The 27,827-nt window shown below is 45.7% G+C and overlaps 1 protein-coding gene across 5 annotated transcripts in view; it reads right to left on the reverse strand.

Moving 5' to 3' along the window:
- The window catches only part of PITPNM2 (phosphatidylinositol transfer protein membrane associated 2), a 126,460-nt gene that overhangs the window by 19,049 nt on the left and 79,584 nt on the right, over positions 1-27,827 (reverse strand). For 3 of the 5 annotated variants that reach the window (XM_032128085.1, XM_032128087.1, XM_032128088.1), the window contains exons 6-16: positions 26,691-26,924; positions 19,822-20,145; positions 16,854-16,949; positions 13,581-13,685; positions 12,651-12,721; positions 9,800-10,044; positions 9,153-9,342; positions 8,036-8,155; positions 7,520-7,731; positions 3,404-3,579; positions 2,870-3,040 (exon numbers count right to left, since the gene is read on the reverse strand). In XM_032128085.1, the coding sequence (XP_031983976.1) occupies positions 2,870-3,040; positions 3,404-3,579; positions 7,520-7,731; positions 8,036-8,155; positions 9,153-9,342; positions 9,800-10,044; positions 12,651-12,721; positions 13,581-13,685; positions 16,854-16,949; positions 19,822-20,145; positions 26,691-26,924 (1,944 nt within the window). Of the gene's footprint in view, positions 1-801; positions 952-2,869; positions 3,041-3,403; positions 3,580-7,519; positions 7,732-8,035; positions 8,156-9,152; positions 9,343-9,799; positions 10,045-12,650; positions 12,722-13,580; positions 13,686-16,853; positions 16,950-19,821; positions 20,146-26,690; positions 26,925-27,827 lie in introns of all 5 variants that reach the window. The other 2 variants (XM_032128084.1, XM_032128086.1) reach the window with 1 other exon arrangement.

Consider the following 27,827-nt stretch of genomic DNA (forward strand, 5'->3'; position numbering starts at 1 on the left):
AGGGACAGTGAGGGTCAGCTTGTTAAAGACAAACAGGGCAGCAGAACCCAGCTCTCAATGCAAAACACCAAGAAAGGAACGAGAACGGGCAAGTGAGACACGCAGGGAAGAAAAAAAACCAAAACAAAGGCAAGTCTCATCAAAATTGCAGATGTAGCACCAGCCACAATAAGAATAAATGAGGCCATGCAGCACTGATGATGGAAAATAAGGCAAAACAAATGCATCAAACTTTGCTTTTAAGGCAGGAGATGAGAAATTGATTTAAAATAACCAACACGCAGAGCCACCCTGGGGTCTGAAAGCCTCAGTGCTGTGTTCAGCAGAGCCATGAGGAGCATCCAAACGTGAAATACTCAAAGGGACAAAATCTGGTGTGACATGGACATCAACTGGACTTCTGGGCACGGTGGCTTGTGGCTGCTGGGGAGCTGCACACTGCAGGACACCCTTTCCTGAGGGATCCTGCCCTTGGTGAGCACCACATGAGCAGGGTCACCTGGGACTGTCTCTGCCAAAGCCTCTTTCCAGCAGCACAGGCACCACAGAGGAAACCAGTCCGTGCATGGCAGCAGCTCCCCTTCCAGCATCAACACCAGAATGGGAGAGAGTTTATAATCCCAAGCCCTTGTGTCCAAAGTGGCTCTCCCAGATCCAGGCGTGATCCCCAGTGGTTATTCCGTGTGGCACAGCCTGAGACACAGCACGAAGATTTCAACTCCAGGAGGCAACAGTGTGATCTCCAAAAAAGGACCCCAAGAACCCAACACCACAGACAATACAAAAGTGTAGATTACACACACTCAGCACAACCAGCACTTTTATTGGAAACATCTTGCCAATTCAGTACGGGAACAGGGATACTTGTTTCCATGAAGCTGTCCTGGTGCTGGAGAGCACCCAGAGGGCTACTTTCCATGAGGAGGATGGGATTGTTCTGGATTGTCTCAACTAGAAGCAGATGGGGAAAAAAAAAAAACATAACAGAAGGACAAAGAACAACAGACATGCGGCCACAAAGTGTTAAACATACAAACAGTTACACCCCAGCACTTAATTATGAGTCTTCAATGAACAGACAACCTTCAAATAGAGTAAAAGAAACAAAACAGGGGTGATTTCCAAACAGACCAACATCAGAGATTAACTGGGAGCAGAGGAGAACACAACGATGGCATTTCAACAACAAAAGGGAGGCATCTTCACCCCCTTCTAAGCCAAATCCATCAATACACAGCAGATCCAGAGAAATCTTTTTTACTATGCGTGGAAAAAAATATGCCGTAAGGGAAGAATCAGACTCACAGCCTACACAGTGCAAAGCACAGGAGTACGCAGGGATGTGAGTTTGATTTTACTCTGCAAGTTCACTGAAATGAAGCAGGGACCAGCATTTAGCACAGATGGGAAAATGGGGGAAAAAACAGCCTGAGAGGCTTTCTGAATTGTGAACTCCCAAAAAAGCTATGTGCATGAGGAGATGTGCACAAGCAGTGTGACACAAGGTTTTGTACAGAACCAATTATAATTGAGCACCTGGATTTTACATGATCAGCAGAACACACAGCTTAATTATAGCAGCAATTAACTTTTCTGGAGTGCCCTCCAGTGAACACTAACTTCAGGAGCAGCTTGGTGAATCATGGTTAGTCCTTCTGGGTAGTGTGTCCATCGCAACACTGACTCTAATGGAAAGGAATGGCCTGTTACTTTCTGATAAGAAAATGAAGAGGCTTTGTCTTACAGGAAAAGAGAATTTAAAGCTGGTTTTTGTCAGTTTTATTCATCAAGGCAGAGCAGTATCTCTTAAAATAACAAGGCTCAGAGCTGGAGGTTTTGCAATCACTCTGCCCTTCTCATAGAAGAGCTAACTGCCATTTAACTTCACTGCATAGCAAGTGTCTCTCCAAATACAGCCAACTCAGAGGTCCAGGGAGGCTCTAATATTCCTGCTGCTGTCCAGAATGATAACCAGAGCACAGGTTTAGTATCAATGGGGCCTCGACCTCTGGGTTCAGTGAGAACAGGGGCTTTGGGATGTATTTAAGAAAAAGAAGGTAAGATGTTTAGCTGTCATTTTTTTGTAATAAGCCCCTTGCAGCTGATACCTAGAATACACCCAAAAAGCAAATTGCTTTTCAAGTTGCTATAGATTCCCTGAGCTGTTGTAACTGGCCTGGGTACAAATGCAGTTGTGGGTGGATCCATTTTTAAAAGTGTTGCAGCAAGATCTTGGCTAAATTTGACAAGTGAGTGGGGCCTGCAGAAAGCATTTTATTCACTTCATTAAACATGGGGTTTAGTTTGTGCCCATTTAACAAATCAGACTTCTAGACTGAGCAATTACAATCTTTAAAGGCACTGATACATAGAAGACCACTTCTTTGGATTTTCAACTTTAAAATTATTTAGAAGATCACCAGAATTATCCAGCTCTAGATATACAGTCTTCTTCATTTAGCCCTGCATGATTCAAATATTAAGACAAACAGGATGCAAACAAGTAAATCATCTCATCATCTCACTGTAGACTCTGCTCCTTCCAGTCTTCACTGGCCTTCCAAGTCCTAAATTCTGCCAACTCAGTTGTGTTTCATTCACTCTCAATCACAAGCACCAGCCTGGGTGTAGAACAGAGGCCTTTACAGATGACCCTCAGCAGCTGGAGGCCCTTGTGTGACAAACAAAGGGCACATGGGACACAAGGCACTGATTTCACTGGAAGAAAATTCCTTTTCTGGTAAATCAGGAGCAAGGCTAATGCTGCAGGGCCAATCCTCTTTCTCACCATTCCCAACTGTGTGGATAACTTCATGTAAAATGTGGCTGTAACCCCTTAAACAGCTAATGTGGATCCAGAGGGACTTACCCAAAACAGCAGAGTTGCCATCGCCCAGCGGGAACCTCTGGTACCGGGGAATACTGAAGGGGGGCAAAAGGTAAAACTTCCTCTCCAAAAGAGGCTCGAGGCGTGAAGCAGATGGGTCTGCAGGGTGGAACAGGTTATAGACCTGCTGACAAGCTGGTCTGAGCTGAAAGACTAAAAAGACAAAGAAAAAAAATCCCTCAAGTCTCAAAATATTACTTGTTAGAATATAGTAAATATTTGTCTCTGAAAAGGACAACTGTCAGGTTACAAAATTGCAAAGGATTTATCATCTCCCTCATCTCCCAGTTCAGTCAACTGAAACAAGTTATTACAATGTTTACAGACTTAAGAATTATCCAGTACTTTTCACGTTTGGAAATCATGTAATCGGTGGTGCATAGAGCACACAGAGATCTGCTTCTTTACGGTGCAATAAATATGATACAGAAATGTTTGGCTTTAACCAGATTCCTGCAATTGCAGCAGGAGGTGCTTACACCACCCACCAAGGGAGCAGTCTGCATCAGGGCTTACTGTCAAGAGCTGGAATTACAGTTTTCCGCAGTGCAAGCACCAGACCCAAGGGAGAACCAAAGAGGAAGAAGTCGGTGATCTCAAAGTCAAACTTCCCAATATTTCCTCCATCCAACATTGTGGAGCTGCTGGATCGCCTGGATGTGGGGTCGTTTCTCAGGACACTAGAATGTAAACTGGGAGAAGAACAGAAAATAAAGTCAGAATTTTATTCTGTGTTTTCATAATTAAAGCCTGGATTAGTGATTGACAGCGGATATAATTTCTATCTCTTCAGTGAAGGAACTGTGCTAATCAACCCACAATGACCCCATTGCACTGGCATAATTTAGATGTACAAATGCAAGCTTCAAGTGAGTTCATTTACACACCATCTCCTCAAAATGCTTTTTCTTTAAGGAGTTAAAATTTTGGTTGCTGCTACTGTATCAAACGTGTCCAGCTTTTCCTCCCTCTCTCAGATGCCAAATCTGTTTGACAGATTCCACCTCTGTGGTGGAAAAAATGTTTGCAAAATTCCATCTCTGTGTAGTGCAGGCTGGGCAATGCACAGGTTTAACACAGAGATTTAAATTCACATTTTCCTTGGACATTGAAGAAGCAGCAGCAGGAACACTTAGGTGAAAATGCTGGGAATCCACCCCCACGTTAGAGAGAGTTGCTTCTTTACAGTCTAGATCTGGGAATGCAAAATGACAGATGTGTAACACTGATAACCTGGTTCACAAAAGGCTTTCTGGGATGCTTCTGTTCCCACCCAAAAGCACGAAGCTGCAAATTCCTTTGCTCTCCAGGCTGTACAGATTCCAGTGGCAGCTGTAGTGGGTTGTCTCATTATAATTAGAAGCAGAGAGTTGAAGGCAGTACCAGCAGTGCCTTTAAGAGGGTGTTTGCAAACACTTTAAAAAGCATCAGAACAGGTTCTATAAAACATGTAGGAGAAATGGATCCCGTAAGAGTTGGGTTGGATAAAGAATTTACTGGCCTGGAGTTGGGAATGACGCAAATCCAACAGTCTCCTGCCAGCTCTGCGGCCCCAAAACAAAACCCTGGGTGGTGACCAGCACTTGTCACATCCTCATGTGCAACACCTCTAGCTCATCATGGCCACTTCTGAGGGCACCAACACTCCAGCACTGCTGTGATCCCAAAACAGGGCTGTTCTTCCCCATCATCCTCAGCACCAGAGCAGTTGCTCACAGACCCCTCAAGACACAGCCACTCAGCCCAGGAGCAGCTGCAAACGCTCACACTTTTGGGGAAGAAAACCGGGCTTCACGCAGACTTTGCCTTCCTGCCACAGCAAATAACACATCATGCCAGAGACAGCTCCTCTGCTGAACACCATTCCCAAAGGATGCTAAACCTCCGCCTGCTCCTGCTGCGCTGTCATGTTCCCTCTGGAGCTGCACACATGCACATGCACGGCTCTGCTCTCCCGGTTCCCAGCCAGGGAATGATAAGTTACTTATGCCAGACACACACACATCACGGGGAGTCAAAACAGTGGTGTCAAATGCAGGAGGAACGGGAGGTTACAGCAGTGACAGCTAAAACGAGCCTGTTCCTGTTCCTGTGATGCAAACGAGCCTGCCTGAGATCACAGTGCTGAGCTGCAGAGCCCTGAAACATATCTGAGAACAAGCCACCTTTGGTGGAGCTACAATTGCTTTAGCTAACAAGATGAAATGCATCAAGTTTGCTGTGTGTGAGGAATGCAAAGTCATTTAGGACACGCTCAGCTTTGCTGAAGGGAGGGTGACAGCGACGGGATTCCAACAAAGGCACCAGAGGAAAAGCTATCCCGACAGCAGGATGGGTGCAGGGGGTTTTGGTGTATTCCATACAGCTTCCCACAGCATCTCTTCGTGGGGAAGGGAAGAAGCAGAGCAGGCACAGCACTGAGCAATTTCGGCAGCTTCTCTCCTTTTGCCGGGAACTTGGTATCGTCTTTTCAGCAACAAAAGAAATGAGAGCCAAGGGGAACTCTGGATCCATCATGCTCCAAGCAACCTACAGTGCCCTGTTCTCCCTTTAAAAAGCAGCAGATGTACTGTGTGCATTAATTAAACAAGAGCTTATGGATTTCTGAAGCAAATCAACTCATTTACAATAATACAAGTACAGCACAGCCAGAAATAATGTAGTTGTGCAGAAGGACTGAATTTAAAAATAAACGTGTGATTGTAATCTCCAGATGCTGCTCTGGCTTGCTGGGCATTATCCCAGAGAAGTGGGTAGGTCTGATACATGAATAAAAATGAGTGCCTTTGGCACAGGCTGAAATCTGCAGTGGGCACGGACAGAAAGGTCCCTGTTTGCCAGGCTGCCCGTCTGCCGAGCCCAGGAGGAAAACTTGGCTCTGTTCTGCCAACCTCCTGCTCGAAGCCACGTCACACTAGGGCTTGGTTTTTGCATGGGAAAAAATCATTCCTTGGTGGCAGAGGCCAACAGGGCATTCTGCTGGTGCTGGCTGGGAGAACAAGGTCCAGGGACGGGCGTGGGAGCGACGTCCTGCTGACATACAGGAGGGAACGAGTGAATCCCTGCTCCTCAGCCTCCCCTGCACCACAGAGCTGAGTGAGAGACATGCATAGAGAGCTGCTACTGCAGCTTCAACCTGCCCCTTTCCCTGAGGGAATACTGGTCTTGAGTTCTGGGAAGAGCCAGACATTTTTAACCCAAGTTCTAAAGGGACATTTAAAAAACACATAAAAACTCTTAAGAAGTAAAGATGCACCAATCTGTCACCCCACTGAATGCTGACAATTCTTGCCAGGGACCCACAAGTGCTGCATGTTGGGTGCAGGCACAGCCCTTCAGAGATGGAACAGGAAGGATCAGCACAAAGCTATTTGGAACAACAAACTGAGCAATCCATTATCCCCATCAGGCTCAGCACTTATTCTAAAATAGGTGTAAAAATGCATCAAGATGCCAGCCCAGTTTCCTTAACTGAGTCTGTGCCCCTGAGGTCAATAACGAGGAGGAGAATGAGCACATTTTTGCACGACTCATATTTTCTCCTGTGATGCAGGAGACTGTTTTGAGGAGGCAAAAACAAGAGCCTGATTGCCTTTTATTAACCTGCTGGAAATAGCCAAGAACCTTATCGTGGATTTTGTAAATGCAGCTGTCTTTCTGAATACCCTATCTCTGTGCACCAACAACATTCACTTCGACACCTTCTCTCTCCTATAAATCATTTACAAAAGGGCCCTGATGTGGCAGGACAACAGAAGTCCCTGTGCTGAAGAAATGACTCCAAGTAGTGATGGAGGGGGAGAAATGCAGGAGAAGCCTTCAGCTCAGCACAGGGCAAAAGGAGCAGCCTTGGACGCAGCTGCAATGCAGGTAATGGGGTTTGCTGTGGGGGACACTGCTCCCCACTTCCTGGGACATGAGGGAAGAGGGATTAAGAACATATTTACTGCAGTTCCTCCAGGCCTGCAGGAGAAAAAGGTCTGGGCTGTCCAGTTCCAGAGGCTGAAGAAGATGATTCAGCCAGAAAAATCCTCTGGATTTACAGAAATAATCCCTGAATGACCAGTGGCCATGGACAGACTGCTGTTAACAGACACATTCTGAAAGTCCATTTGAAAAAGCTTGAAAATGTGATACTGGGGGCTTCAGCAGTGACTAACAAATTTGAGATGTGTCCTTGGTGAAATGAAGCAGCCCTGGCAGGGGACAGAATAACTCAAGATCAGGTTTCAGAGATGCTTTAAAATTAACAATGCTGGCTTCCCAGTTCTGCTTCAGCGAGTTCCCTTACACGATTTCTCCATTTGCTTTCTGACCTCCATCCCACACTTGCAGCACAGCAGAGAAGCAGTTCCCTGACTGCCTTGGCTGTCACACGACAGCTCAAAGGGCTTCTTGCCATTGCAACACTGATGCAGTACAGAAGCTGGACTCTCTCAGTACCACTCAGCAAGAAAGCTGTTAATTTTATTTGCATATACAACACACTGAAATCGATAACCCTCTAATCTAAATTGTTTTCCTCCACCCTGCTTATCACAGGATGACAAAGCAACACTCAGGTTCCACAGATGCACCACCCTCAGCTCCAGGACACTGCTGGATCTGTTCCTTCCAAATCTTAAATCTTACCTTGAAAGAAAGGCTTGATGTTGCTTTATCGTGTCCAGTTCATAGGTGGATGAATCACTCCTTTTTCGTGGCAGCTGCTTCTTTGGATCTTCTCCGTTGCTACGAGGAATATCAATGTTGCTCCTGCTGAGGTGTCTGCTGGCTTCCAGATTAGAGCCACTGGAACAGTGGCTGTTGTTCACTGTTATTCCAGGAGACAGAAGGTCGGTATCCTGGGATTTGAAGTACATGGATTTAGCTGAATTAAGAATACACCCACATTGTAACACCTCCCTCCTATCCTCCTTTCCCCATTTACCCCAAGATCCAGTTGAGGCCAATACAGAATCTCAGGCTCAACCACTCCCTCACACTTCACACCAGAGGCTGAAACGTCCTTGTTTAGAGCAAACACACCCAAACTGACACCCATATGCACCTTAAGACATGTCTGCCATTGATAAGGAATAGTCTTTGTTGTTTCAGGAGATCCTTACTAAAAACAGGGTCCATGGAGGAACTGGGAGCCAGCATTACCTGGACGCTCACAACGCTCCCTCGCCGACTGCTGTTCTGGCTCTCGGACACGGTCTGATTGCTGTAGCATAAGGCATCAAATCCCAGGATCCCTCCAACACAGTCCCCTACCAAGCAGACCTGAGACAGGGGAGGAGAAGGAGGAGAAATAAAAAGGAAATTTAAAAAAAAGTCCCTTGACTTCAGTTCAGAACTAACAGTTGGACAGAGCGCTGGATTACAGCCAGACAAGCTGGAGTAACAGGATGCCCATAACTGTTCAGCCCATGAAATCTGTCATTGCCTGCAGACTCCCATTCTCTCACACAGCTCAGGTGTCCTGGCAGTCCCTACCAGCCAACTGGAGTGACAGGACAGTAACACAGAGCTCTGATCCCGGTGCTAACTCAGGAAACCAAGCTGGATCTCCCTTGCCAGCTATCCGTGCTAGCTCAGGAAAGCTTCTGCCCATTTGTATCCCGAGGGGATAACACTGTCCTGCCTCTGAAGGTATAGGCAGGCAGGCACAGTAAAGCACCAAGATGCCTGGGCAGGAGAGGGCTGGCTGGGAAGAAGCTCAGGATGGATAAACCACGCTACAGCAGTGCAGTGTGACAGCTCCTCCAATGTCTCTGCTCTCGTGGGGCTGGGGAGTCACTTCGCTCAGAGGTGTGAGGCTCAGTCATGCTCTTTATGGGGTGCAGCAGCTGCACAGTCTCAAAAAATAAACCCATGGGTGCAACAGCTCCAGCACGAGCTGCTGAAGGTCCTTTAAAGCCAGGAATGCTTAAACAGCCTTGGTTTGCAATGGGGAAGAGACCATGTTTAGTAACAAAGGCAGCATTCCTGCTCGGGCAAGGTGTGTCACACTGAAACCTGATTAACTTCAATGCTTTGGAGCTTCATTTCTGAACACAAACTCAGACTGCTTTGAATCCCAAAGATTCAGGACAGCGCACAAGCACTAATCTCTCCCTCTCAGAAAGAAAGAAATGGAAAGCACAACACTTCCTTATTGCAGCCCAACACTGCCACGCTTCCAACCCTCCTGAGACACTGAAGGCAAAGAGAGAATTTCAGAAGGAAATTGCTTCATTTATTCTTCCTCTGGCTGTGGCCTGAGCAGCCCCTGGCTCACCTGGCCATTGAAGGAGGTGCCCTCCTGGGATTTGATGAACTCACTGTAGGCCTGGTTAGCTCTGACAATGACAGTGGCCACGGCTTCTTGGTACTGCGGGGAGGACGTGGCAAGCAGCGGGAGCGCAGCGAGGGGAATGTGATCCTGGCTGTTGGACAGGCAGCCCTCGTCATAACTGTATGGGCTGAGGCTGAAGAGGGCAAGAGACAGTGGGAATATGGGGAAAACAACTTGCAGACAGTACAGTCAAGTGTTGTTGTTCATAAAAAAAGCCCCAAGACAGGAAGGCCATTTATTCCTCTGTGAATGGGTGAGAGCTTAATAAATCTTTCCCTCCCATCAAACGTAAATCTTCAAGGACAACACACTTACACTGACAGAACAACCCCCAGACAAGGAATTAAATCCTCAGTATTTATTGGATTAATTAGAATAAATCAATCTCAGAACTTGTGCTGCATGATTACCGTATTCACTCCAGCTAAGTATGAAATCGAGATTGAATGCCTTGCTGGTACATTAATAAATGCATTCTCAAAGCATGGCCAGAGCTTTCAGTGCTACATGCAGAACATCTCAGGGAAACAAATAAAACAAAACAAAACCCCCAAAAACCCCCACTCCATGATAAAACAGCATCAACTTACCTGGACACCAGGGAAAATGCTTCGGAGCAGATGGCTGGGCAAGGGACAAGTTTGATGGCAATGTGTCCCAGAGCAGCTGGGTAATGCACCCTCATCACCGTGTCAAACACAGTTGTGATGGTGTTGACATCCCCTTGCTTAGAGCTCTGGTCACCACTTCCTGAGTCCAGGATGTTCCCTCCGTGGAGGACCAAGAGGAGGACATGGATTTTACTTGGCTGCATTAATGGCTGCACTGATTCATCCTAGGTGGGGATGGAAGAGAAACAGAAACACTCATTTTTCAAAGGGGGGACTTGCACTTCATTTATGGCAAATTAATTTGTGGCAAAGGCCATTAGATACACCAGAATACAACAGCTGAGAACCTGAGTACTCCTTCCAGGTCTCTTATCCTACACTTGTGCATGCACAAATGCACACACAGCCTCAGCCTGACTCGTCAGAAGCAGAAGGAATGCTGAAAGTCAAAAAAAACCAACATAAAATTGTATCCAGGTAAAACATGGCAGCAGTAAAGACATTTCTTGTGTGTATTAGAGTGGAAAAATACAGAAATAAGAGATGGGTGTTGCTTTTTGTGGGGTGCTGAGCTGCAGTGAAACACATTCAGCAAAATTAACAAATGAGATCAAACAGGTCAGCAAGTGGCAAGTTACTGAGAAGTTGTGGGAAGATCAGCCATTGCATGTTTGCCTAACACAGAAGTTATAAATAAGAGTTCAGATTTGCTTAAACTGTTGCAAGAGAGGAACTGAAAAAAGTTGATGGCCCTATAACCCAAGGAATGGCCAGCACGTGGCTGCGAGACTGCTGCATGAGCACAGTGAGGGATTTTAATCTGGCTGCCCAGATGATTTGCTTCTTGTGTTGAACCAATTCCTTGCCTAAACACACAAGCTGTAATTTGGGGGAAGGAGGGAATTGTACCCTTATCATTAATGCCCTGCCAGAAGAGCTGTAAGCCCAATCCTGACACCCCAGGCAGGTACAAGAGCATCCATGTGCACATATTGTAACACAACAGAGCAGTAACTATTTTTAAAATCTATTTGCTACCAGGGCTTTCAGTGTCTACAGCTCCCACACGGACTCAAATCATCCATCCCACACCTCTGAGATCTGTGCAAACCCTCCTGTACCTGACGCCTGGGTTAGCAAAGACAACACCTGAGAACATCCTGAGCAACTCCCTGTTGCCACTGACAGGGGGTATGGAAGGGGTGGAAGGCAGCAGCGTTTTCCATTTGGCAAATTGTTCTAATTCTAGCATCTTTAGTCACCTGTTGTCCTTCGAGCAGCAATTGAGTCCCTGACAGGCCTGCTGGTGGGAGGAAAGCATGCCCAGGCACACATTAGCAGCCTAACAACTAGATTACATTTTTACCAGATACTGTTAAAGCTTGTCTTACTACACAGCCCACCAGAGGTATTAAAATTCACATCCAAGTCTGTAAAAACGATTTCACAGACCTCCTGCATAAGAACGGCCTTTAATTATGTAGTGCCGTTCCACCGTACTCATGGCTGCTCTTGAAACCTTCTGTGAGTCCAGTTTTAGCACCTGCACAGTGAACCTTTCCCTGGGTGGAGGCACAGGAGGAGCCCTCAAAGTGTCTCAGCACCTCTTCTGCTTCCAGACAAGTATTTTAAGTGCTCATTTGGAGAACGACATGAGTCACCACGCTCAGGTCATGCAGAAGTTTATCAGCAGTGATTTGGAGGCACCTTTCAGTACATTATCCTCTGCTCTGAAGGAAGTGGGGAACTGCTGATTCGTTTAAGGGTGGAGGTAACAATTTAGAACTTCCTTGTAAGATCTGGAGCCTCTTAAAACACCTAAATCCTGAACCACCTTCTGGTGAGGGAAGCTTTTAACCTGAAAATCATTGCAATTGGTGGCACAGGAATTTCATGCTATTTTAGCAGACAGCTTGTGAACAACTACAAATAACTGTCTTTTTCATCTTGCTTTGAAGTCTGTTCTTTTTCTAAAATGAAGGCAGAAACAGGAGGGGGTTGAGTTTGCACAGCCCTCTGAGGAAGACAAGGTTCCCACACCATCTTGAGCTCCAAGAGAAATCTTAGGGCTGTAACTTGCCTATTTTAAGGTGGCCAGAGCTGTTCCCCTCCCAGCCACCCACTCTCCTCGTGGCCCTTGAGCTCTCATTCTATTATGGAAAAGCCAAACCACTGTGAACTTAGAGCCTGGCACAAACAGTAATTCCAAAACTCATGGTCTTTGATGGACCACTCAGACATAATATAGGCACTCTGCAGAGCAGCTGCACCACCTCTGCAGCACAGACAGGCAGCTACTGTAAGGGCAGGACAGGAACAGTCACCCCGGGGTGTCTCACAAGTCTAGAGAACTGGGGTGGGTCAGTGTGGTGTTGTTTATTTATTATTTAGCCCAGAGCACTAACACAGGCTGTGCTATAACTGGTTTCCACACAAGACCTTGAGCAGCTCCACACTGTGGGCTTCAGCTGAGTGCTGTCCTTTGCACCTTGGTGCTGCAGGAATGTGCTCTCCCACTCCCACACTTGCTCATCTGGCATTGCAGGATAGCCCTACCCAGCCTCGAGCTGCTCTGATCCCCACAGGACTACCAGTTTTTTCCAGCTGGATACCTGATGCTGCCTGCAAACTACACAGCTTCTTCTACATGATGTTCAAGAGATGGGAGAAAAATCCCTTAAATCTGAAGTACAAAAGGACACACACAGGTGTTACTGGGGCTCAGCAGCACATGGAGACAAGACATTGCTGACAGCAAAGGGACCTGTTTATCCCACACAGAGACCTTCCACCAACGAAGGATCTTGTTCTGAGAAGCCAAAGCACTCACCTCGATGATACTGAGCCTCTCCACGCTGGAGCCAACGTGGTACTCTGCTGATGTCTCCTGGTACAAGTCACCTGGAAACACAGAGGTGTAGAACGTCAGCACTGCCAGATGCTCTTCGGTAAAGAAACTCTTCCGTAAAGACACTGCTTGTTCCAATGCCTCACATCTCCTTCATTATTTCACCAAATCACCCTCTCCCTCCTTCTTGCCTCTTTCCACCTGAGAAGCCTGGGCAATGCTGGGTCATTTATTTTCCAGCAATTTCTCATAATCTGGGTAAGAGCTGAGGACATTAGTGAGCTCTTCTCTCATTACAGAGATCTGGTACCGCTGCTTTATTAAGGATGGCAACAATGGGAAATCCCTGCACAACTGCCAGAAATGATTGGTTTGTGGGAAAATAAAAGGAATTGCTTGAACTACACTGGGGAGTAGAGATCTGATGTATTCCTACATCTGTGCCTACACAGACTGACTTTGTACCAGAAAGCCTGAGTGTCACCTTCCACCGTGAATCGCTCTGGCTGAGGAGCTACCGATTCCTTTCACCACTTCATAATGATGAGCAGAAAATAAAACTGACGCAGATACAGTCAAGAACAAAGGATGGAGCAAAGGGAAAGAAGAGTCAGGAGAAATTCAAGTCATTCAAGACAGAGCTGGGATATTTCATCATTATATGAGAGAATCCTGGCTGTCACACAAAGGAGCCAAACCAACATGGAAAATAAAAGAGAATCAAAATCTATCCCAGCTCCCACTGAGCAAATCTTTTTCGGCAGCACCGGGCAGTCATTTTTATGCTCTGTCTCAGCTTCTCCCTTTGTGAGACAAGGATAACAAGTTTTACCTTGTTCACAATGAGGCTGTGACAATTGCCTGGAAATACAGTAAAACAGCACATGCAGTTTGTACTTGGAAAAGAATTACCCTGGACATCATCGCATTCGGGGGTTTCAATTTTATCCATCAGATCGTTGGAACTCCATTTTGTTATTTCTTTCGGGAACATTTCCTCATTGTCAGACAAGTCCTCTTTAAAAAAACAGATTTTTTTGAGAGTCACACACACAAAAACATGTATACAGACAAGAGCACAGAATAGAATTTTAAATAAAACCAAGGCCCCATAACTCTATGCAATCTATCAACACTTGGATAATTTAAGTCATAATAAACCATATACTTTACCAGCTTTTGCTATATAGAAACCAAAGCACCTTTTGAAAAGTAAACAAAATGTTTTAGTTGCATGATTTAAAAAAAACAAAACCTCTAAAACATGGAAAAAAGTAACTTGGATTTTTAATGCTACCATCTAAGGTACCACGTTTGGCCTTTGTCTTGCTACTTTCTCTGATTGGAGCCAGAATGCTCCAATACAGGAGAGGACAAAGCAAGGATTCCCACTAGGATTCTCCCAGACCCCATTTGAGAGCTGTGGGATTTCTTTGGGGGAAGCAGGGACAAGGATCACTGTTGCTCATAGGATTGAACACCTAAAAAGGCAGGAGCAACGAAGGGAATGTGACCTCCCCAGGCTGATTTCCTCAAGAGATGAGACACAGAGCATGGATCTGTCATTTCCTTCCTACCTCAGTATCTTCCAAATCCCCTGGCTCAGTTCAACTATAGTCAATAAAGAACAAGGGTCCCAAAAAATATTATGTTCCTCAAGTGAAATTAAAAGGAAGAGATATACAAAGGGGAGCTCTCCTTTCTCTTTTTTTTTTTCCATTGAGGATGTATCTTTTGCTGCTACGAAGGTTAAGTGCTTTCTAATTTATTTATACTTCTGTGCTTACTATGTCTTTCCTGAAAATTTTGGGCTTGCAAATTTAATAAAGAATTTTAAACATAATAACAGCAGTAATTACAGATGTCTTGAAGATCTAAAAGCTGTAATCTTCAGAGTCCCAGACTAGGATTTCCCCTTTCTTATTGCTGTAGAGTTACGAAGAAAATAATTAGCTGGAAGAATCCCACAATGGGGAACAAAAAAAGGTTATGAAATATATTAGTCTTTTCAGCAAATCTGAGCAATAGCTTTAAAAAAAATTCGTATGAAGGGCACTAAGTGAAGATCCAAGCAAAGCCTGATTATTTTTAGGAGCTTCTATTTCAACTTTGACCATAAAAAGAGAGCAACCTGGAAATTTTGCACCAGCATGCCATTTCCTTTTTCAACCATAGAAAAAATTTGAGTAAATCCCAATTTCCCTGCACATGGGAGCGTGGAGCTGCCTGTCCAGAGTAAGTGGAAAGCACAGGCTTGTAACACATGTGCTGGCAGAGAATTAAGAGGACGATTGCACTCAAAGCTCTTCCAGCAACTTAATCTAAATATTAAACTTAATTCCTTGAGAGGTCTAATTACAGCCCTTACTGCTGCTCAAGTGATCCCTGAATGGGATATTACTCCCATTATTAGCATTTATTACAGGATAGATATTCGATATTACTGTATTTGTCACTATCTTTACCAGTGAATGAGGGTGAGTGGGAAGCTGGAGACAAGGAATCTTCTCGGGCTCAGGTTACGCCCACTGCGCTGCGAGGAAATTTTGTGTGTGTGTGTGTGTGTGTGTGTGTATGGGAAGCACTTCTGAGGAACTCTGCTGGGTGTTGACTCACATCCTGAGCCGTGCCAGTTCCCATGGTACCGACCCCGGCAGGATGAGCTGCGAGTGCAGCCTCATCCCTGCTCACAGACCCGGAGTCTCTGCGGGCCAAGGGGCACCGAGAGGTCCCTCCTGGGGACGGGCTCTGCTCAGCTGCACACACACACCAAGACTTTGACTCGTGAGCCAAAATCCCACCAGATTTAGGCAGACTTTTCAACCCAACTGTGCCGACTGCAGAGGACAAACTGTGCGTACACGGAGACTCGCTGTTGCTCGCAGGAGAGCAGCTGCTTTTACTCTTAGCACCCTCCTACAAGTATTGCAAGAGAGGTGCACAAGGCTCGTTTTTGTTAAGTCCCTTTCCCAGGCCTGTTAGGAGCATGCCAGGGATTCCCTGGGGCCCTGGATCCCAGGCAGAGCTGTCTCATTCTCAATTTTATTACTGAGTAATTAAAAAGGCAAGAAGCGTGTGGATAGCAACGGTGCCGTTTGGATGACTCATTCCTCTTCCCTTGTATGTGTATTGCTGCAATAAATCCCTCACATACTTGTTGTAAATGCTACATAAGTTAATAAATAAAGACACTTAAACTAAGTTGGCCCATCCCCTTCCTGGCAGGAGACACACATTTATCCCAAATACGTGTCCTGGCCATTTCAGCTGCTGTTGGGCAGGTCACTACACTAACACACCCCTTTCTACCCCACAATTTGAGACCCATGCCTAAAAACTCATGGGAGAACTTTTCTGGAACACAATGCTATCAGTTTTGGAGGCTGAACTTCAGCTGAGCATCAGCAAAATTCTGCTTTGCAAAACTGGGGTGTCATCTTTTAACAATTGCATTTCCCAACTTCATCCACAAATATTGCACCTCTCACTTCCATCAGACCAGCCGGGAGAAGAGTCCATCTGTTGCCAATAGAGACAGAGCCCTTCAGGCTTAAATTTGCATTAAGTCCAACATATAAAATGAGTGCAGTGGAACAAAGCTTCTTTACACACACATGCACAGAGAAAAAAATATAACAGCGTTCGCTTAATACAGATAATCAAAATTACTTTGAGAATTCTGGAATCAACACTGATTAATTTTGGCACCTGAAGTACCTTGTTGCATTTGCTGTTGTATTTGTTGGAATGGTAGAATGAGGAGTTAATAAAGGCAAACTTGGGTCTCTTCAGGCCCAGACAGGACAATTAATCATAGCTCTAACTGATTAAAAAACAAATTAGAAAAATAATCAGTCACAGTGAATCATTAGGACACACCCACAGCCCAGTTAGTACTGCTGGATTTCACGCACACTCATTTGCACCAAATAAAATACAACCCCTAGGGCTAAGACTGTTCAAGATCCCCTCAAACAGCTCAGACTGCACCTGAAATGGTGCTGCATTAATATAAGAGTCTGCTGGGTGATGCTGGAAGAAGCTGCACGTCATGGTTAGAAAGGAAAAGACTTCAAAACAAAAAAGTCTCGCTTCCTTCCCTGCTCACCCCCCGCCCTTCATGCCTTCCGTTCTCTTACCCCACCATTTCAGGGAAGAAACGATGGTGATTTAGGCTCCACATACCATGTGCATCAAAGAATTCATCATCTGAGCTGTCATCTGAATCCCTGGCAATGCTCTGCATCCTCCACTCGGAGATACTATGGCGCGAGGGACTTGCTGGAAGAAACAAAAAAGCCTTATGCGAAACGCGACATCGACAAGACGGAGAGTTCCCAACATGATCTTTGCTGGAGGAAGAATCATGTGTTCTCTAAGAAAATTCACTGCTGCAATATTAAAAAACAAAAAACCCCGATGATGCTGGTGTGATGTCAGTGTACCGCTTTACAGATCCTGTTTGTTTACTGTTGGTAGAACCTGCCAGCAAGATGCTACATTAAAGCAAAGCTGCTTGGATCACTCTTCTGCTATTTTGAATGGCAGCTATTTATAATTGTTAGTAGGACGTGCAAAATCAGCTGGGTTTTAAAGTTTGCAATTAGGAAGGAAGCAGGCTGATTGGAAGCTTTCTCCGTGCCTCTCATCAGCACACAAGCCATGCCTCTGCTTCGCTAACTTTCGGGTGGGTAGCTGAGCAGAGCAGCCTGGAGAGGAATAATCTGTTTTCTGGAAGGAAATTGCTTCCACACAAATCGAATTAGAGATCTATTTAAACTTTAAACTTGAATGATTTAAACAACGTGCTATCCGACTACTTCAAAGGGAGCTGTCGGAGCGGTGGTCCTGACAGCAAGGAGAAACCCCAAAGTCCTTTTAGTGCTGTTTGCCCTCCTGTTCTCACACCTACCTACTCCCTTTCACTTTCCCCTCCAGAGTTCTCTGATCTAAATATAAAGACATTATGGCTTCTTCTTTTCAGCTATAATTTAGCAACGATCCAGCCTGAGCTCTTCCCAGCTGAAGTTGTCACAGAGCAGCTGCCTGCTGAAGGGAACGCTGTCCAGATAATGATGGGAGAGAGGGTTTGTCCCCTCGTGCCTGTCACACAGAGCACAAAAAGTGCTCACAGCAGCCACCTAACCCTGCAAAGACCTGAGGAGACTGACAAGTTCTCATTTAGCATCTAGAAGAGCCTGAAAGGCTCTGGTTACTGTGACAGCCGCATGAGTCGTTTTGTGCTATTGTTCCAACAGAGGTGAATATATAAGTAAAATTCTTCTAATTCTTTCTAATCTCCCAGCCGGTTGTCACATGGAACAAGGATGGAGACCCTGTGCAGAGTCATGTAATTGCAGCTCAGCAGCCCCCAGCACCACACCGCCCACCCCTCGGGAGCAGCCAGCGAGGAGGTGGCGGAGCAGAGCTAATTCACGCTGGAGTGACGTCAAGGCACTCGCATTAACAGTTGCTAAAAATAGAGGATGTAATAACATATGGGATGGCAACCAGGGTCCTGCCATCACCAGAGGTCTCGCTCGGGTGGTGGAGAAAAGGAGATCTTTTGGAGAAAAGGCATTTTTTTCAGCTGGAGGTGGCGGTGCGTCGCGACAGCCCTCCTTGCTTCCATACGGTAATGTGCTGCCAGCATGAAGGAGGATTAAAATATCTGCGTGACGTACTTCCCAGCACATCACAATTAATTTCTTTCATTACTTTTCCTTGTAAAAGCTGAGACATTCTGCAGTTGAAAAGAAATTCATGCTTTGCTCCCAGTGAAAACCTTCAAGTGAAATCCTGAGAGGTCTGAGAACTCCAGCTCCCAGTGAACATGTCAGCAGTGGAAGAGGGGGTTTGTGCAAAGAGCATAATGGGAGACGGGTGCATCAATATAAAATCTGGTGCAGGCAAAGTAGCCAGTATTTTTATCTTTACGCAGTGATTTATGAAGCATCTGGTAGGTTCTTCCCTGGGGCTCACTTGAGTGAGTCATGGCAAGGTAAAACTACTGCTCCTCTCTCATTCACCCTGCGATGAAATCAGTGATGGAGTGGGAAATAAAAAAGGGAGGCTCAACTCCCGATATTTAGTGCATGTGATAGATGAAGAAGCTTCACTCACCCAGATGTTCCCTTCCACCGTCACTGGAAGAAATGCTGCCCCTTGGGGTTTTCAGAAAAATCAAGATTTTTTTTTTTTTCCCCTCTTGCAGTGAGAGCTGCTATTTCCCTGCTACCAGCAGCACTTGGCTAAACAGAGAGGGAATTGCTGAAGGTTTGAACCTTGTGGCTGTAACTCACCAGGGATTCACCCCTTTGTACAGAACAGTCCAAAGAAGGGAAGAGTTTAGTACAGCAAAACGAGGTGAGTCCCAAGGGAGAGGTGAATAACAAAATCCAAGACTCAAAGCTGAGTCCTTACAGGGTATCCACAGCAGAGCTTTAACATCAAAATCCTGAAAGCTTCCTGGATGGTGTCTCAAAGGGAATGCAGATATGATCCACAGTCCCACTTAATCCCAGGGTGAGGTTATGTCTCCAAACAGCTACTGCACATCATCACCAGGGGAAGGCAGCAGCCCCCACGTACCTTTGGGGGTTCCTGCCTTAATCTCCCCAGCAGCTGACAAGATGTTTCACTGTGTGCAGCCCTATGGAGTCAAACACCCCTTCTGAAATGACAGGCATGTGGGGGCACAGAACCCTGGCCAAGGAGCACAGGTACCTGCTGTGACACAGGTATCAAGGATAAGCAGATATCCAGAAGGGAACACCACGGAAGGGCCTTATAAAGCCACCAGTGGCTCCTGGGTAACAAGGACTAACTCTGTGCTGCTGGCTGTCTTCTGAGCCCCAGTGCTGCCAGCCAGCTCCTGCCTGCTCCTCTATGCTGTTTTCACAGATTCTGTGCTTTTGATATCAGCAAAAACTCTGCCACGTGACATTGAGTCACAATTATGGGACAACTAGAAACATTCCCAACCCCAAAACAGGTCACCTGAGAAGACTGAGCCTGCAGCAACAGCAGAGAAGGCATCACAGGACGAATACACATTGTCCCAAAGGCGCCTGGCCACAAGGAGATGTGGTCCAACCTCCCAAAAGCCCAACCTCCATGAGTTCAGAAGAGCAAGCCATTGGCAGCATCTTACCTCCTCTCTTTGAAGACCGTGAGGACTTGGAGGAGGTGGACCATTGTTTGGTGAGCGACCTGCCGGAGGCCGCGTCGCTGTTCGCAGAGGCATCCTCGGTGTCTGCAGGTGACCCCGTGCTGGGCTCCACGTCCTTCTCTCCAGGAGCCTCTTTGACACCGTGCTGCTCAGGGTCATTGTCACTGCAGAACTGGGCCATCTTCTGGGCCAGCATCAGCTGGGCCTCCTTCTCCAGCTGCCGGATGTCCTCAATGGTGAGCCCGTACCACTCGTCCTGCCAGCACCAGGCCTGTCGGTGGGCCCGGACCATGACCTTCCGCAGGCCTGTAAAGCCAAAATGTCCCTGTCACCACAGCTACAAACTGCAGGAACCAATGTGTTCCCCCTCCCAAAACCTCACAACACCATGGCAGGGACATTACAGTGACATCCAGCCCACAGTGCTGCAGTGAAAGACCTTCCCACAGTCAGGGTGGCAAACTGGTCACTTCATGTACTTTATCTCCTCAGTTGTTCCTCATCAACTGTGCACTGAAAAATCAGCCAGTCTTCTGTCACTGCTTTTAACCTGGAAAGGGATTTCCTAATTTTGGATGGAAGACTGTCCTGTGGCTGCCTGCTCCACCAAGGAGGAGCCACAGTTTCAACCACAGTTTCAACTCCCTGAAGTTCTAGGAAGTTGTAACATCTGGATCCAGTCTTCAAAGTGAAATATGTTCCCAGGAGTAAAAAGAAAAAAAAAAAAAAAAGAAGAAAGCAAGCTATGGATTTTTTTTTTAATCCTGCAGAGTTTCAAGTCATTCCTTGATGAATGCTCCACAGCCCTCCCCAGTTGTTACATGACAGAAGAACATCCCACACCAGCAGCGCTAAGACTAAAACCTTTCCTTTCCTTGGAAACCTGGTTTCTGCACCTGGTTTCAGTATCAGTGAAACAGCATCACAAATGGGAGCTTCTGAGATAATGGAACAGAAAACAAAGTAAGGGAGGGAATAAAGATGCTTTATTTTGCAGATACCATCTGTCGTCGGCTGCAGGAGAAAAATGGAGTGGGTAAAGCCAATTTAAAATATTTCAATGTATCACATATCTGAAACGAAGAACGGCCTCAGTATCAACACACAATGCATCTGACCAGGCAACAGATACTCTCCTCAAGACTTAGACTCACTAACATCATCACACCCCCAAGACTTTTAAAATATGAGAGTCACTCAGGGCTTTCACCAATATTATTCCTTAAAAGCTCACAACAGGCCAAAACTCCAAACTGCTATTTATTCCTAACGTGATCACATAGCAGTAACGATGCTTTTAAAGCTTCTGTAAATACTGACCAACTGATCCTCAGGAGTCTTTCTGATAATAGATAATCAATTAATATTGCCCCCTCTTTAATTAATAGGAAACTGAGGCGAAGATGGGTTGAAGGACAAGCCAAAAGCACCAGTGGGATTTGTTGTCAGTGGGATTAAGAGAGCAATCAACAGGCTATGTTAGAATCATTTAGGTTTTGCAAGCTGCAGATCGAGCTCTCTAAGCACCACCACGAGGAAAGACATCCCTCATAAGCCACTCTCCATCTCCAGGAGCATGGCCCAAGGGGGATGGTCCCACCACATGCAGGGTTTCTAAGGTGCTTCCAGCAACACAGGCTTCACTGCTGTACAGAAAACCTTAGATCCCACTACTGTCACAGTTTCTGTGATGCTCAGCCTAAAGATCCAATTTGTTTTCAGCAATCACTTTTTGTTTGTTTGTTTTCTTAAACACACAAAAAGCATGTTTTTATATATTTATCTCCTTCCAGGTCTGAGCACTTTGTTGTCTGTTCTGCTCTTTCATCAGTCCTTAATGCCACCAGTCATCCCAAGCCAGGCTATCAGGAGGAAATGGCCACTGAGATCAGCTAATGCCACAGACCAGCTCAGCCTGAACTTCATTTTCATTTACACACTAAGATTAAATCTATCAATATTTGATGCATTTTGCTGACTGACTTTCAGAAGGAAGAGGCAAGTTTGAGCCAGCAGAGTGTGACCTTCTGGGGCAGAATGACAGTCCTCAGCAACTAAATTCTGTTCAACCTGAGTTGAGATTCAGAGTTATTTCCCCTGCCAGATTACTTTTTGCAGAACTACAGGAGAATGTTTTAGCCTCTTCACCTCCTGTTATGATTGACAACCAGCAGACCTTAAAGACCAAGATTAAATTCGCATCACATCCAGACTGAAAGCCAAGAAAACATTTCTCTTGCACAACCACCCTTTGGACTTCTACACCCGCAGTGTCCACTTCTACCTTGCTCGGGACACCTTAAACAGACTGTGATCAGACACAGAAGTGAATGTTGCTCTTATCCCAAGACTTCCCCCGTTCAAGGGCTCAGCAGGCTCCACTCCTGCTCCTGGATCCAGCCTTGATGTATCAGTGCACCAACTCCTCAGAAATTCTCTGTGTAGAGGCACAGATGCCACCAACCACATATCTGTGTTTTAATGGACTAACATCATAGGGAACATGAAAACCACTTGGGGGCAAAAAAAGTCTCTTGAAGTTCCTCTCAGCCTTCTTAGATCTCAAAAATTGCCTGCACTGCTTCCTGCCAACCCACAGACCTCCCCCCATGTGCCCTGCTCACATCCCTTTGATTAGACATCCCAAACTGCCCTTCCTTAAAGCTTTGCTCCTTTGAAAATAGGATGGCACAACAGGGCTTCACAGCTGGTGTGCCTCTACCCCTCCAGGTTAGTTAAGAAGTCCAAAAGACAGATTACTTTCCCAGCATCTGGCTTTCACCTGGAATGTGCCAGCAGTGCTGCATTTCTCTTTCTTAAACACAAGGAGAAAACCTAGGGGAGAATGAGGCTGTGCAGGTACAAAAGAAATGAAAAAAGAAAAGTCATTGCTTGCAGAAAAGGCTTCAGTGCTAGGCAAGAGAACTTGAAGGGCTCCTCTGTGCACAGCAGTGGGCACATCACTGAATTCCTGCCCAGCCTGCAGCTGCAGCCACCCAGCAGAGACCCAGGGAACTCAAGTTCCCCACACAGCTACAGGGAGCCAGGATCCAGCTACAAAGGACTGACCTCACTTGTCCAGGCACTGCTTCCCTCCCTGTGCAATGGAAAAAAACCCACAAGTCTCAAAGCATTTTTGTATCAAAATCTAAGAGAAAAACAAGGTTTTTAGCGAAAAGTGAAAAGGAGGGAAAACACCAGACCCAGGACAGAGTGTAATTGGGAAAAACTCTCTTTGTAACAGATGCCCATCAGGAGAGTGCTGAGGGAATCTGTGGCCCAGCTGGCTTTCCTTTTTCTCCCTGGAAGGAGAGAAGGTGTAAATATGTCCTGCTCAGCCAGAGAACTCCCTGTCACACACTGCCCCAGCTGCTGCACAGTTGGAAGTTTGCCCTGCCAGCAGGTTTTCCCCCTCCACCCAGCATGTCCCAAGCTTATCTGAGCCTTCTTCCCCAGAATCAGAGGAAAACCCCACAGCCTCATCAGGCACCTCACTGAAGTCACCCAGAAAAAATGGGAAGAGGTTTTTGACAAGGATGCAGGTACCAGATGATTATCAGTTGTTAGGCAGACTGATAGACTCTCCAGAGTGCAAGGCTTTGTTTAAAAAAACAAACAAACAATACCATCACACATGCACAAATGTGCAGGCTGAGTTCAGAGCAGCCGTCATCATGTGTTGATTTAATTATTGTAACATTTCCCACTGTGCTATGCAGAAAGATCATCTGTGAAGAGCTGAGCAGGGTGCAAACATTTAAATCATTTGGTTTCCAGCTCACCACTTCAACAACTCAAGAGGCTGGTTGAATCCATGAGGTGCTGACTCCTGTAAATGATTTGTGGTGTTGGACTCCATCATACAAAAGGAAGTGTAAATGACCATGAGACAAGTCAGGACAGAAAGGAGTCCTCATGTGAATTTAAAAAGCTTTGGTCTGTAGTTCTGGAATTGTTTTTCAACATGAAATAAAACCAGTAAATGTAGTAAGAACTCAGTGGAAATCAATCAGAAAACCCACCAACAAATTCTGCCCCAAATGCCCTCAATATCCAAATGAAGCAACTGTTCAGATACCCACTGACTCTGTACCCAGAAGCAACCTCCCAAATAATTTTATAATGCACTGTCACAATTTCCTTACAGCAAATACAGGATGCTGATTGTCCATGTGCAGCACCATTTCCCTGACAGTCACACCAGATCTCATAACCTCGTCAGTACAATCCAACCAAAGGCCACCTGCAGTTACATCTGTTTGCTTCCCTGCCCTCCCTTGCTCAGAATCCTCACAAAGGAAAAAGCCTGTGGTCACATCATGCCAACTGCAACCTGCCTCCCCTTGGAAAGACAAAACTCTGCCTTTGAGATCCAGTGGGCAGTGGATGAACTTAGTCATTTGAGTGCTTTAGTGAAGCCAAAGTTCTGCAAAAGACCTTTCAAAAACCCCTTCACCACTGTGCAGCAATTTGGGCATATTTAGCCTAAGACACAGTGGTTTAGACAAAGCTCCAGTTACTGGGATGGAACACACTTTGCCACAGTATATAATTAATAACCCATACACAGTCAACACACTTGTTTAACAACGAAAGACTCAGAGCCCACATGCACCATTAGGAAGCAAGTGGGAGCAGAACATTATGCAGTGCCAGTCCAATTAAACTTAAAATCTATGGGAAAGGAGTAAAAAAGCATACAAATACTACAGCCAAGTAGACTAATAGCCCACAATCACAATTTTAGTCTGTGTCTCAGGCTGTCAAAGCACTGAGTAACTGTCCAATTAGTCATGGGAAAGAATGGCTGCTGTAGTCAGTATGAGTGAGAACGTTTCAACACTGTCCCCCAGAGTTCCTCCCCCTGCGCTCAGCAGCCTTTCCACATGGCACAAGCCATCCATCACTTACCTCAGACCTGCTCATTTTTCAACCCATTCTCTAATTTTAGTTTGTACCACTAAGCTTTGCTGCCCATGGGGCAGAGTTTGGATCCTGCTGTTTGCTTCTGCTTCCGTTTCCTTTCTGGCTTGATGACCCTGCACAGGGTGGGCTAATTCCCCAAGAAATAAATTTACACTAGTTGGGAACAGAGGAACCAGGAGGAAAATGCCAAGGAAGGAGGGGCTGATCCACCACAGTATCTCTGGCTCCTGGGAGCTTGGTCCACCATCAGCTGCACAATGCACAAAGGTCTCCATCTGCTTTTGGCCACCAGCTGAAAGCTCCACACAGGGATGTGCATCTAAGCCTGGTCAGTCCTGTTGTAACCACATCTTTCCAACTCAAACATCCTCATACACTGCTGGCTTTGGTACAAATGCTGTGGCACTTTGCCCACTCGTGGCTTCCCCACGGCCATCCCAGGGCAGGGGAAGGCCACACAGCTCCTGCAGATACCCCAAGCTTTTACTTTCACTTTTCACTCACTCTACTTTGTCTTGCCTAAAAGACTTTCCTGATTTTATGCATCTTAACCACTTTGAAAAACACTATTTGCCATCTTTATAACAGAGTGGAAAAGCTTTTGAAAGGCAGACAATGAGCTGGCTCTGCTCTCTGCAAAGCCTCAATCAAGAGGGAAATGGCAAGCAATCTTTCACAGAATACAAAAGCAGCGTTTAGAAGGGACCACAGTTTAATCTGTGCTGAACACCTCTGAGCAACTGGAAGAGTCATGAGCTCGTTCTTCATTTAACAGATACAATGGAGTTGTTATTGTGCCTTCCTGTTTTCCAGCATACACGAAATTAACCTGTGTCACCAAAACACCAAGGGAGTTCAGTGCAGAGAGGCCCTTGTAACACAGTCTATAGCAGGTAAAAACTTCCATCTCTATGTAAAGAAAAGCAAAGGAGCTTTAAGAAAACCTGTGAGCATTCAGAGAGAGAGGTGCACACTATTCTCCACTGCTCTATCAGTGTTTTTCACATTAGCTCTCAGGAGCACAGTGTGACTGCGAAGAGCTTGAGAATTACTTACGCTAGAATCAGGCACTTCATGAAGACTTGCCTATCAAGAGCAGAGTTGTAGAGGTCATGCAGGAGGATTTGCTGTGTACAGGAGGGTGGTAGCATCCTCTACACAGCCTTTCTTTGGCCTTCTCTTTGCCAGAGGACAGCCAGAGCTCTGCCCTTTCAGATGAGAACGCTCCTTTAAAACACTATTTAGGTTTTCCACTTGGCCATAGATTCTGTCATTTGTGGCAAGGCTCAGAAACTGTATCAGCTGTTTTACAGATCTTCTGCAAAGAACAAATTACTGCCAGCACTGCCACCACCTGTACTGTCTCCACTTAAGTTACTCCCAGGCACATCCAATTCCTCCTTAAAAGCGCTGACCTAAGAATGATGCATCCATCAAAGCAGGACATTTACTCACAACTCAGAGCCACACAGAGACCCACCAGTCCTGTCACAAGGCAGGTAGAAACTAGGGATGCCCCAGAGAGTGGTCTTCTGGAACCACTCAGGACTCACAGGGAAGTGAAGCTTATTTCTTTAGGCAGCCCTTCAGGATGGATTTTGGTCACAATAAAGAAGACTGGCAGAGTTTAAAAATGATCTGGCAAGTTTATATTAAAAAAAAATTTTAAAAAAGAGAATGCAAGATCTTGCCTACACAGGACTTGAAACCTTTTCAGTGGGTACACATGGTTTGGATTTGTACATACCATGATTATAAGTGATTAAATAACAGGGTTTTTTCTGAGCTGACCCACAGAGCCATCAGATCTGAGAATCTCTTCACAGACATGCCTTGGAATGTGATGCATTGCACATACCTCACCTTTGTGTTTCAATTCAGTGGGAACATTAAGGAGTGAACTCTGCAAGACCATAAATGCTCACCAACATCGTGGATAAAGCGCTCGATTTTCGACTGCATCCCCCAGTATCTGAACTCCACTTTACACAGTTTATATGCACACATGATGGGGTATTTCCCAGGGTTGTTCTTGTACTCTTGAATCCAATCTTCTGAGAGGGGCCCTCTTTTAGTCTTCACTGATTTATACAGCTTTGGATCCTCCTCAGCTTTGTATTCATGTGGAGGGATAGGATCTTTAACAATATCAATAGGATCTACAGAAAGAGAATGGAAACAGTTAGACACTTCCTTTTCCTGAGCGAAACAAGAAAACACCATTTTTCATGAGTTATTCCTGTTTTAGTAAGTACCAGAAGCATTACAGCAATTTAGTTTCTTTTTTCTTACACTTAAACAACTGATATTTAAATTGTTTATACACTGCTGCTGGGCAGAGATCAGCTCTGCCAGAGGAACGAGCACACACAGTTCCAGCAAACAGAGGCTTTGCTCCAAATAGATGGTTTTGCCCACAGTAACTGCAGATCCACAGCACTCTGGCAGCCCTGCACACTCTGTCTTTCCAGCTCCACACAGATCTGTTGCACATTCCATCTTCCAGCTTTTCTAATATCACTCCCAGCACTGCAGCTGTCTCAGCCAAGACAGTTAAATACACCTGCCCTGCTATGGAATAGACATTACCCGTGGAACAACTTATCCTTGGGTCCATCAGATGAGGGGACTGGTAACTCCTCATTTGCTATTGTTAGACCAGATGTACTGTGGAAAGCAGAAAGTTTAACTAAAGTCCTAATTAACAATCCAACAATGGAGAAGTGGAAACTGCAGCAGGAGTGGAGTGAATGAATGTATTCTAAAGATCTGCAACCCCCGGAGCTCAGCAGAAGCATCTGAAGTTTGGATTGAAGGGCAGGATCACACTTCCCAAGAAGTGACAGCTCTGTGACACCTCTCAGTGCAGCAGTGGGACTCGAGTCTGCTCAGCAGTGAAAGCCTGGTCAGACAGGCCCAGGAACGAGGACAGTTGAAGTGAAGTACAAAAGTACCTCTTTGAAGTACTTTTGCCTTTTCTCATTAATTCCTTACGTTAACTCAATCTTCTAAAGACAGCTGTGACGTGAGTGTTAACCTGCATGAGGGGCAGGACTAAAAGG

The sequence above is a fragment of the Corvus moneduloides genome, chromosome 18 (genome assembly GCF_009650955.1).
Source record: "Corvus moneduloides isolate bCorMon1 chromosome 18, bCorMon1.pri, whole genome shotgun sequence".
Lineage (NCBI taxonomy): Eukaryota > Metazoa > Chordata > Aves > Passeriformes > Corvidae > Corvus > Corvus moneduloides.